The following is a 12,623-nucleotide window of genomic DNA, read 5'->3' on the forward strand; positions in this document are numbered from 1 at the left end:
GTGAGTAGAATTAATTATGTTGCGCGGTGGAAACGGTGTAGTGAGCAGTGAGATGTCCCCTACGCGAGGCGTAAATTCAGCGCGGCCGCCGTGGCGAGTCAGTAGGCGACATGTGGTCTGGCGGTGCGTTGTTTATTCGATAACAGAGCTGTGGGGTGTCACCACCGAGGGTGCGGAAGTTGCTCGCCATTTATATAGTTAGATAGACATGGACATTTATGGACATATTATTTTTATTGGATATTGAACAACATTAGAGGTAGACTGTAATAATGATAATAAACTTTATTTGTATAGCACCTTTCATGACATGAAATGCAGCTCAAGGTGCTTTACAGAGCAAGAATACGATTACAGAAAAGTGCAACTAATTTAACAATTAGTTGCAGAAGAACTATTGCAACTAATTGTTAAACTATTGCCGAAAGTGTGGTACTGGACAACATGTAGCCCAATTTACTTCCAGTTAGGCACTTTGGGTAGTTGTCCAGGCTTTATCTCTCCATAAGATGGAGATAAAACTAGGAACGAGGTTACACCAGAGGAAACTTTTCACTTCAGTTATGCATCAGAAAAAGATTATCAAATGCAAATTTGTTCCAATTCAAATGTAAACATAATTTATATAGGCAAGGCAAGGCAAGGCAAGTTTATTTTTCTAACACATTTCAACAACAAGGCAATTCAATACACTTATAGCTATACATTCAACTTAGGTTGAAGCTGTACAATCTGGGACTTATTTGAAATTATAAAACATTATTTTAACCAATCTGTATGGTAGAATAAGTTGTCCTCGGACGAGCCCTCCATCGTCGCCTCCAGTCATCCCGGTTCTCCATCTGGCCAGCTCGTTGGTAATTTGTGCTCACGCGTCTTTCTTTGGTATATGTTCACGTATGTTAGTGTGGGACGACCTTGTGACCAATGCCCGTGGCCGTGGCAAATATAACTAGTACATGTGCAGTGGGTGGGTGTCTTACCCTTGCTGTCGGGTAGGACACCCACTGATTGACACTATCAATAAAGCTATTTAAAGCAGATGGTGACCCAGATTGGACACTAGATGCACTGTCAGGTTTATTGTAATTTGGACATCGTTACCTCTCTCTGTTTGGAGATAAGAGAGACACAAAACTTTTGGATTGGAGCCCCTATACACATCAGGAGTACCAACGACAACGTGACACATCGTGAGCATGTACTGTATCTGCTATTTTCGCCAAATGTTCACCCCAGAACAGGAATGCTAGGATTCACGTGGTTGCACTTAAACCATATAGGGGGTTCTCAGGGGTTCTCAAACCTTTTATTTAGACAAATACGTTTACAAAGCTGTGATTCCTGTCATTCTTATCAATGTACTATAGTTTACAGTATATTGCATGTACTGTGTTGCCAGAACCTTAGAAAATAACATTTGAAAGAAAAGAAATGCATTCACAGGTTATGCATTTCAAAAAAAAACTAAAACACACTTAATGGGAAGGATACATTTTTCTATTTTCGGTTTTCAATGTGTGACCCTACTGTCAACTTCCCGTGACCCCACCTGCAGTCCCAACCAAAAGAAATGTACTTTTTATTTTACTTTTACTTGTACTTAAGTATTGTACTCTTGATTACTTAAGTATATGTATAATATAAGTATATATATTAAGTATATTTAAAGTACTTTTTTACTCTTACTTGAGTAACATTTTGACTGAGCTACTTCTACTTGTAGTGAAGTAAATTTAACCAGGGAGTTGTACTCTTACTCAAGTACTGGGGTCGAGTACTCTGTCCACCTCTGCCCATAGTTTGAGAACCTCTGCTCTATACTTAGTAAACTAATACTTAGTTGACCGGGGTTGGCTTTGTACCTGGTCTGCTCTTTTACAACAAATCTCGTCGTTGAATATAGCCCATACAGTACAAGCTCAGAACTCGCAATGTGACGCGTTGAGTGTGATGCTATTTTCAGTGAATGTTCCTCCCAGAATAGAGATACTATAGGGCTGAAGTTGTTAAGTGCTGTTTATATATTTAGCCAGAGGAATGAAAAAAAACAACAACAAAAAACATGCCTTACTTTGGCTGATGCTTATGAGAACAAATAGAGAGAAAATACAAGGGGTAAAATGGACACAAGGAGAGAAACAGACATGGAAAACAAATTGGATATACCACGGGAGGACACATTACTGGAGCCGGTATAAGACACAAATCCTGGCTTGTCGCTGGTGATCTGGCTGTTGATCCAAGTCTGGTACTGGGACACTCTGGCATAAACACCAGGGAAGTTAGCTAAGGCACAACCCTGACCGAAGCTCACAACTCCAGCCTGGATCCAGCGGGTACCTTCTTTGGAAACCATTGGGCCACCTGAATCTCCCTGCGCAAGAAACACAAAATGGATATTTGCTATCATTATCTCTGTCTGGGTGCGTGTCAATCTGGAACTAATCTAGGCTAGACCATTCAGCTCCACATTTCTTATACGGAATGCCAGTAGGCCAAGGAGGCCCCAAATTGTTCTGCTTCCCACTTAACATTTTGATGCATGATTCCTGATTAATCCTGAACCATAGTTTGTACAATAAAAAAGACCCATTTCCGCCTGCTTGCATTTTCTTCAGAACACACTTTTTGCTATCCTCCTATAGATGTTGTCCAAAATACACACATGTCATGTAATAAACATACCAATTGGCTATACAATTGGCTACCAAAGTTTGTAGGAGTAGCCTATTTTACAGAAAATCAATCAACCCCACATTCGAATCATATATCGAGGGGTCTCTACACAGCGCAAAGATTTTTACTTAGATGCATAAAATGCATCAAAAATGTGTGACAATCTTCCATGACAATGACAATGTCATCTTCCTCTCTAGCCAATCAAGAAATCTGTATTTTGATGAGGGGGGCTATCTAGAGTTGTATGTTGTTTCAAGGAAGTGATAGGGACACTATAGCCCAAGCCAAAGGGGTTTTAAATGCACCAGCAGGGTTAGCAATGACTTCATTAACTTGGGCAAAGATTAGTCTGTAACATGTACCAGATTTGCAATCCAACAGGGAGCTTAGCAGAGGGGCGTCTTCAGATGTGCAAGCACACCACATTGCACAACAACATCCTCTATGCTAATTTATCTTAAACATAACTCTATGCAAGTGCTTATATCAATCCATGTCAATACTTAAATTAAAAATTCAGCTAGCCAAACAGTAGAGGTATATAAGAGCCAATTCAATGGCATCAAGTCTGTACAAGTGAACAAACCACTCTCAAATTAACACCAGCCAACGCTACATACTTGTTTACTGGATAGATCAATTAATGAAAATCAGTCTAAAGGGAGAATGAATGACACTGGATGACATACCTGACAGGAGTCCTTCCCTCCTTCTGTAAGACCAGCACAAATCATGTTGTCAGTGAGGGTGGAATAGCTGTTCCTACATTGATCGTTGGAAATAACGGGCACATCCACCTCCTGCAGCCTCTGTGGAAAAGGCAGAGCAACTGGAAGAGAAGATAATGTTGTTCAGTATAAAGTGAAAGGTATAAATTAATTGACAATTGGTGTGTTGTCCCTTTGAGAACATCTTACGATGTTCCAGCCCAATGATTGAGAATCTTTGCCACAGATTGTCTAGAAATGTTTCATACAATGCATTCTCACATCCAGGTCATACTAAGGTGAAGAATTGGACAACAGGCTTTCCTGTTGTGTCACAAGTTGACGAGGACGACATGATTTACAATTTGGTACGCAACTCAAACGGCTCTGAGTCAGCAGAAGTGGACATTGCACCGCTGAGCGCGGCCACTCACTCAGCTAGCGCCTCACTCAGGTGTACCTCACAGGGCTCAAGTCCGCTTCTGACACTACACCTGCATTGTTGTCCGAAGGCATGGCGAGAGAGTATGTTTTGCACCCTGTCCGTCCGTCCTTCCGTCTGTGAACAGCTAATATCCGGCACCGCTGGCCTGATCGCAGCGAAATTTGCACACACACTCCCTGGATGCCAATTCCGAACCTCTGCCCCACATTTTTTTCACATGGGCCTGTTATAGCGCCACCAGGAGGCCGATTCTACCTGACCTGGCGGAGACCTGTGCTCCGAGGAGCACTTTTTCTACTTTTAGATGTTTTTAATGGTGCATCAACCTATTACGAGCTGAGAGTGAGAACGCACTACTGCATTCCATTGTCAGTCACACATGACATTGAAAAGTGACGGCATGGGGTTTAAAAGCAATGCGACACAGGAGCCTGAAGATGTTGCCCACCTCATCGCCATATTATGGCCTGAGAGTGAGAATGCGTAGTTTCATTGTACAATCACTGAAAGATGTCTCACCGTTACTGCGTATAGCGCCCCAACCGGTAACCCAGCTGATGGTTCCAGCGGGAAAGACACTTCCGTCTGTCGCCAGACAGACAGGTCGGATGTAATTGGTGAATTCAACCGAGGAGGAGAGTTGTATCAATGCGATGTCGTTATCACTGGTCACGGCATTGTAGTCAGGGTGGTTGATGAGCTGGGACCCGGTTCTGGACACCTCGTTAGTATTGATGCTCTGCTGGGTGTCTCGTCCGAGGTACACTGTGATCTCACCGGCACTGATACCGCTGCCACTGAATGTATGGAGAGAGCAATGTCAGTGGTATTAGGAGGAACATATTTAGCGTTATACTCAATATTTATACTACCTCAAAGTGTATAATTAAATGATATAAACATTAACCCACCCAGTTGATTTAACATTTGTGATTGTTAAACTGGCTCCAGCAAAGGTCACCCAATAACCATTATAAACTCTGAGTGAACCAAACACCTTTCTCACACGCCGATCAACTTCAAATAGTAGCAGCTAAGGAATCAGCCCCGTGAACATTTACGTATGTGTAGGAGAAAGCAGAGCTTTGATGTGTGGACTGTTAAAAAATAAACTAACAACACTTGTGAAATAATAATATCTCGCAATCTAATGGCACGCGTTTATTTTATTTGCTTTGATCTGGATGAACACTTTGGTTTGATTTGATTCCCATCCCATAGTCACTGTGTTGATTATAATAAAAGGCAAACAGAAAAGCATGCCAGGCCTTGCATAACACAACATCAAATATGTGTCCTCCAGATAGGTCCTACATCTCTAATAGGACTTATTTGATCTCTCTTAACAAGTGTTACATCACATAAATCTTTGTAATAGTCTTGGGGCATATGTAAGAGAGTAAGAAATGTTTAATAAAACACTGGGGCAGTCTAAACTTGCTCCCCCCCCCCCCCCCCCACACCAAATCTCTTTTCAGAAGACAGCCAATCTACAAGCTTGTAGATTGGCTACTTTAGCCAAATGGTGTTCACCAGGCTTTTGAAAAAATGTTTGCCTATAATAACATGCCCAGAATAACAATAGAGAGAGTCAGACAGTTAACATTATGTAGAGTTTAGAGAGAAGCAAATCTCACGGTGCAAAGCAATGAGCGGCAGTCAGGATCCACTGGCTGTTAATGAGGGATCCTCCACAGCGATGGGACCCTCGAAAGTGCAGACTGGCCTGCCAGGGCCACGTTCCTGCTGGAGCATCAGCACCTCCTACGATCTTGGTGTTCAGTGGAGCCATGCCGCACACTACAAGGAAATGCAACGAGACAAGCAGATTGTGTAAACGCCAGGTTGAAAACTGGTTAAGTCTGTCTGTGGGTTTTATAAATATTTAACCAATGAAAAGTAATAACAAAAGAGCCTGTGACTAAATAATAACATTGGATCTAATGGTTTTGTGCATATAGGAGTTCCACCCAGCGATAACATGACAACCATGCAAGGCTCCAATCCAAAATGTTTTCATTTCTGTTCACTACTGTTGCTTGTTGATGTTGTTGATGCAACGAGTTGTGAGCTTGTAGATCGGCTATTTTCAAATAGCCTCGGTATAAAATAGGGCTGAAGTGGTTAATGTATGTTTCATAATATAATCATTTGTATCTGCAAAGTAACTAGTAACTAAAGTTTTCATAAAATTGTAGTGGAGTGAAAGTAAAAGTACAGAAAATTGGAAATACTCCATTAAAGTAAAAGTACCTAAACATTTGACTTGAGTAGGCCTACAGTACTTAAGTAAATTTACTTAGTTACTTCCACCACTGTCATCCACTCTCTGTCATGCTTGCGTTGCTATAAGTGCTCAGTACTATTTGTCTATTTCTCACTTTTCTGTGCACCATTTTTACACCTGGACAGCCTGCTCTTGGCGTTGTGCTCAGTCAAACCATGGCCTGCAGACTATATTTGATGATAGATTGTTGTGAATTGTGGGATTATTTGAGAGAGTTCAACACAAAATGTTCTTAATCTTGCAATTGTGCACACACCTTTTTTCTTTTTTTTACTGTATGGTGTAGGGCAGGCAGCCTTTCCAGGCCAAGGACCCCCTAGCTGAGAGAGAGATGAAGCAGGGACCCCCTCTACATATTGTATAAAATTGTGTTGCAGATTAAACCTTTTCATAGATTTCATCAGTGTTGTGTGAACTAATGTTTTTTATTCATTTCACTTAAACCCTCAATACTTAGTCATCTTGATCGTTGGCTCTGTACTTGATCTGCTCTTTTTTCCTTCTACACCAGACCTCTTTGCCGAAAATAGCCGATCTACAAACTCACAACGCCTCGCAGCACGAGGCGTTGTGTGCTTGTAGATCTGCTATTTTTGGGAAATGTTCCCCTCAGAGCAGGGATTTTAGGGTTGAAGTGCTTAATGTAAAAAATAAAAAAAGTCCTATAACACAAAGATTTGGCGGCCCCCCTGTAGTAAGTCTGAGGACCCCCTAGGGGTCCCGGACCCCCTGTTGAAGACCCCTGGTGTAGGGAGACATGACCTTAATCTATATGAGATTGCCATCATTAGTAGTGTTTTTACTCAAAAGAGTTTCCAGGAAAACTATTTATATAATCTGCAGGTCAAAGGCAGGGACCTCACTTGCTTCCTGAAGAGATGAATGCATCAAAACAAATTCCAGACAAACTACATTCCACCGACATAATAACCATGACATACTATGTTACTTTGTGAAGCCTCTATAGATTCATTTATTTTCAGGCCTTTCTGTTGGCCTCTCCTCAGTACAAACATTTGCCATGCCTTTGAGCTACCTTCAAAGCAAACACTCTATTTCACAACTTTTCTGTGACTGTCATGCTGGCTAATTCTCAGTTAATTGGATCGCACCCAGTGAAAACCCTTATACATTACGTATACTAGACCGACTGGAAGACCGGGTAGGACTTTCTAGCATAGTACTATACTGTGTTGAATCATAAGCTACTTAAAGGACAGGGACTACTTTGGTTCTATAACTAATTATACATCTGAGAGGACAAAAATAACATGCACAGTTCCCCAAGGCTCCATTCTGGGACCTCCTCTCAGATTATGGAAATCAACTAAATACGTTACCACAATTATACACACATTTACATAACCATAACACGAGGGGACTATGGTCCAATACAAGAACTATGTGCATTGAACAAATCGTTAGCATAATTGCCTAAGTCGTTTTTTGGCAAAATTGACATTTCTGTCTAACTCTACTGTCCTAACACTGCTGCATCATTGTGCCATGTCCTCAGCCTATCAGAATGCTTGTTATATTCCAAAAATGATTTAGGCAATTATGCTATGAGGCCAACTTTTTGACTTAGGCAAAAAGTGTGTGAATGTAACAAGCATTCTTAGAGGCTTAGAACATAGGAAATAAGGCAGGATGAATCAGCAGTAGCAGAGTAGAGTTAGGCACATGTAAATAAAGGCAGATAAAAATGACTTAGGCAAAATGGGTGTTTTACTTTCTGCCTAGGTGACTTAAGCATAAAGTTATTCTTTTTGTTTTGTCTCTCCTGAAAACCTTAAAAAATATGAGTTAGGTAATTATGCTATGAAGCTAACAAAATCAAATTAAGCAAAGACAAAACTGAAGTTTTTTGGAGGAAGAACGATAATGATCAGCTTCAATTGTTATGTAAAATACCACAACCAAGTCTTGGTGTAGTCATGGAATTTCAACAGCCACATTAAGAATTAAGAAGTGGGCATTTCCCCCTCTTTTGAAGTAGTTAGACAGGTACCCATTGCAAGTTGTGGTACTCTGTCCTCTACCCTGAGCCATCCCACCCTAGCATAATGAGCAGGGGTTAGGTGAGTCCTAGGAGTGACGTCTAGTAGTAGTCTGACTGGTTTGTTTTGAGAGGTCTGTAGTTTTGATTGTGCCATATCACTCTAGTTCTCAGGGGCCAGTTGCACCACCTCACACTAAGTTCAAACTTAGCCTAGTTATGCTTAAACGGCTTTTAAAAAAGCCATTTAACCGGGAAAGTATCTGTGTCATTTTTAGATTTCTTTGGCTATTCAAAATAGCAGATATACAAGCTCATATGAGCTTGTAGATCTGCTATTTTTAGTTTTTTATGTGAAAATGTGTGCAAATCTTTAAATATATATATACATTTTTTTAAATATATATTGAAAGATTTGCACTCATTTTCACTATTTTTCAAAAATAGCAGATATACAAGCTCATAGCGCGGCACCGAGTGCCGCACTATGAGCATGTATCTGCTATTTTTGAATAGCCAAAGAAATCTAAAATGACAGAGACACTTTCCCGGATTGAATGTGTTTAAGCTATAACTAGGCTAAGTTTGAACTTAGTGTGAGGTGGTGCAACTGGCCCCTGATCTTTACGGGCTTCCTTATTTCAAAATACTATTGTTGATTTATAACGCACTGAATGGTTTAGGGCCAAAATACATGATTATTATGAACCTTTCAGACTTCTCAGGTAATCTGTGACAGGTGTGCTTTATGTTACCAAAGTCAAAAAAGCAACATTAATTTATCTGGAACAAACTCCCAGAGAACCACAGGTCTGGTACAACTGTCTATCTTTTAAGTCAGAGCTGAAGACTTTGATGTTGGTCATGCCTTTTATTGAGACTTTTGGTTATTTTTTTACGGAGCACTGTAACTCTCTCTCATATCGAGTTTGTTGAACTTATTCTTATTTTCTATTCTCTTAACTCAACTGTATTCAAATGTACTTTCATAATGTGTTTCTTTTACAATGTATCGTTTACAATTTCCTTGTTGTTGAAATGTGCTATACACATTACTTGCTTTGCCTTGCCTTCAGGTGTGAAGTACTCAGGTTTGGATGCCGATGTATCCCGTTTTTTTGTACTTTGACCCACCATAAGTACAATCTTATTTTATTTGGGCTATCTGATTTTATTTGTTTTAGTATATCAACAAGCTCAAAACTCGTTGCATTACCACACGTTGTGAGCTTGCTGATTGGCTATTTTTGGCAAACACATTTGGTGTAGAGGGATCATTTGTACATATTTCTTATGTCTCATACCAGTAACCTGTAAACTGATTGTATGACGTTCTGTATAGTAGTGTATATCTGTCTGTCTCTTATATGTCATCATGATTTGTGTGCGTGAGAACTCATTTTAAAAAAGTTTAGTGGTTTACGAATTATCCAATTTAGTAAACCTTGTATTATGAATTTGTACTTCCATGTACTGTTTCTCATGTCTTACTAAATAAAGTACATCAGACAATCAATCAATCAATCACAGAGTTTAAGTGGTTTGACAGAAGGAGAATTAATGAATGAATGAAACTCACCATCGGCCTGCGCTTTGGCACCTGAGAAATTGCAAGAATTATTGTTAGCATGGAAACAGAAACCTCTCTGGAAAGTTTTACCAATACAAAAGCATAGATAGGACTTGACCTTTATTCACGTCATGAGATTGGCATGTGTTTTATCAACACAGATTATCTTCCAGGGGGGAACAGAAACAAATCAAACATGTTTTTTTCCCTGTCATAAACAAGTTCTGGTATTTCATGTTTTTTGTAGATAATCACTTATTTTCTCATATATTAAGAATATGTAACTATACAATGTACCTGGCATTGTTTGTCATATGACAATTTTCAAATTTAAACGTTCTCATGTAGCCACAGAGATGTCACATAGATCCCAGTTAATATTAGCAAGATCATATATAAAGAATGCATTATAGAATAATGTACATGGATTAACATGTGTCTCATTCTACTATCAATAGCTATATCAATAGATCGATACATACCTATTCTATACAAACCTAATCCTATGGTTGTTACGCTACATCAGATATTTTATTTACATTGTAAATTACTTTTGAGAGATTACATAAACTAATAATAAACCATAAAATTCTTAGAATAGCATTTGGATATCGTGACACTTACCGTCAACCAGTAGAGCTAAAATCACTACAAAACAAACAGTCAGTGTCGACTCCATCACGTCCCCTTTCCCAACTGTTTGTAACCACGGGTGCGTTCATTAGGAGGGAGTAGTCTCTGTCAGGTGGAGGAGTGACACTGTCCTTGCAAAACCTGTCTTCCCATAAACATCAATTGGTTTCTGTGCCATCTGTCAAGAGCAACCAACACTGCCACCACAACATTCCGTCATCACTACCACTACATTATTCTCTTTAATTAGGCCTACTTATCAAAACAGACCATGACCAAATGTAATCTTTTATTACTTTATGCATATCTTAATTGCCATTTACAATTTAGGCATTTAGCAGACAGAAACTTTCGACTTTCAAAGTGTAAGATCTGAGTAAATGGCATGAACCCTCAAAGAACTACAGGGCAAATGATCAAGTAAATAGAGTTAGAAGAAAATTATATAATTAACAATTAAGCGCTAAAAAGTAAATAGGATAGCATCAAAGTAGTAGTAGTCAACATCAACACTATCATCATCACATAGTATCGAAATCCCATTTTTGGTCACGCAACAAGTACAGTTTGGGTCTATTTATAGTACATAACATACATATTATGTGAACAAGTAACCAACAAATATGTATGCGTACAGTGTAGCTACTGTTATTAGCTGAGGAGTGCTAGGAATGAGGAGTGCTATGGGGTGAGGTTGAGTCTGAAGAGGTGAGTTCTCAGACTGCAGTGGACAATGGGAAGTGAGTGTGCAGTCTGACTGAGGGGTCGGGGTCAGAGGTCATTACACAGCTTAGGAGCCAGGAGGGAGAAGAGACTAGGACACTTGTGGAGAGTTTGGCCAGGGTGTGGTAGGGAAGGGAGGGACAGACATCCTGTGTTAGCTGATCTAAGTGAGCAGGAAAGGGTATAGGGGTGCATCATGTCCTGAAGGTAGTAGGGTGCCATGCCCTTGATTCAGTGTTGTAAAATAACTAAGTACATTCACTCAAGTACTGTACTTAAGTTCCCCCCCCTCCCCTTTTTTTGTATATATTTTTAATGCTTTTTTTGTACATAGTGGTATTTTTTGCTACTATATATGTCTATGAAATTAATTCAAGGACCCCAACGGAAACAAGCCCGCAAGGACTTTTTTGGTCGGACCTTTTAGACAAAAGTATTATAAATGTAACTGTGTTGTTTACATTATTTTGCCTAATAAAATTTTCAATCAATCAATCAAAAGTTGAGGTATTTTTCCACTACATCTCAGAGGCAAAAAGGAGCGAGTTGCAACCGTCAAGCCTGGAGATGACGCTTGGGTAAGGAGCTGGAGTCTGATCCTTTGGATGCTGTAAAGCATTGGTTCTCAGAGTGTGGTCCGGGGACCCCCAGGGGTCCTTGAGGGAGTTCCATGGGGTCCCCAGCTAAATGATGGATAGTTAGGAACCAAATGGACCCTTATGGGTCTGTAACTCTGAGTGTACATTTGTACACTCTCAGAGTTAAATTAACATTGATTTTACAATATAAATTGGGGTCCCAGAGATAGAAATGCCATTAAACTGGGGGTCCAATTAAAGAGAATCACTGCTAGAGCCGTAAAAATCTTCTCTTATGGGGGTCCCTGGCATATCCTTTCAAATGGGGGTCCGCGGGCTAATAAGTGTCAATTTGGGGGTCCTTGGCACGAAAAAGTTTGAGAACCACTGTACAGTGTAAACCTACAGGGCCGATTGATCACTGCAATGTATGCTTGAAGGACAGCTGACTGTCCAGCACCACTCCCAGTTCTGGTCAGTTGGATCAGGAGCTACCAGGGAGTTGTCTATTTATGGAAATGACAGATCCTGCAGGGGGAAGAACTTTAGACCGTTGCTGTAGCGCCACCATTAGGCTCTATGCACAGCAGCCATATTGGAAAGAAATTGGGCCTCTTCTTACTTCCTTCACAGGTGTTACCAATGATACTAATGAAGGCTCTGTTTCATTCCGGTCAGGGTGCTGATATCGTGCATGTTGGCTCACTAGAAACACTCCATTTTGGTTCCCAAATGGCCCCTTATGGTGGGTGTGTAACTCTGAGAGTTATGGGGGTCCTTGAAAATAAGACAACCACTATGCCACACTAAATGGAACAGAGCCTTAATTAGTATTATTGGTAACACCTGGGAAGGAAGTAAGGAAGGGGCCCAATTCATTCCCAATATGGCTGCTGTGCATAGAGCCTATTGGCACACAATGACAGTGGAGGTTGTTTACCATTTGCATATACAAGCGAGACCATCAGCACAGCTTCCCGGTCCCTAAAACAGAAAATA

The 12,623-nt window shown here is 40.3% G+C and overlaps 2 protein-coding genes across 2 annotated transcripts in view; both read right to left on the reverse strand.

Moving 5' to 3' along the window:
- The window catches only part of LOC311055707 (uncharacterized protein), a 269,023-nt gene that overhangs the window by 8,522 nt on the left and 247,878 nt on the right, over positions 1–12,623 (reverse strand). The gene's annotated exons all lie outside the window — the stretch shown is intronic.
- On the reverse strand, positions 268–10,430 carry LOC311056311 (serine protease 33-like). The gene is made up of 6 exons (XM_084072844.1): positions 10,315–10,430; positions 9,700–9,720; positions 5,472–5,634; positions 4,354–4,631; positions 3,372–3,511; positions 268–2,377 (listed from the first exon to the last, which is right to left on the reverse strand). Exons 1-6 carry the CDS (start codon positions 10,367–10,369, stop codon positions 2,087–2,089), a joined length of 948 nt encoding a protein of 315 aa, XP_083928970.1. The 5' UTR covers positions 10,370–10,430; the 3' UTR covers positions 268–2,086.

This window comes from Gymnoscopelus microlampas (assembly GCF_963454915.1).
Source record: "Gymnoscopelus microlampas genome assembly, chromosome: 11".
NCBI lineage: Eukaryota > Metazoa > Chordata > Actinopteri > Myctophiformes > Myctophidae > Gymnoscopelus > Gymnoscopelus microlampas.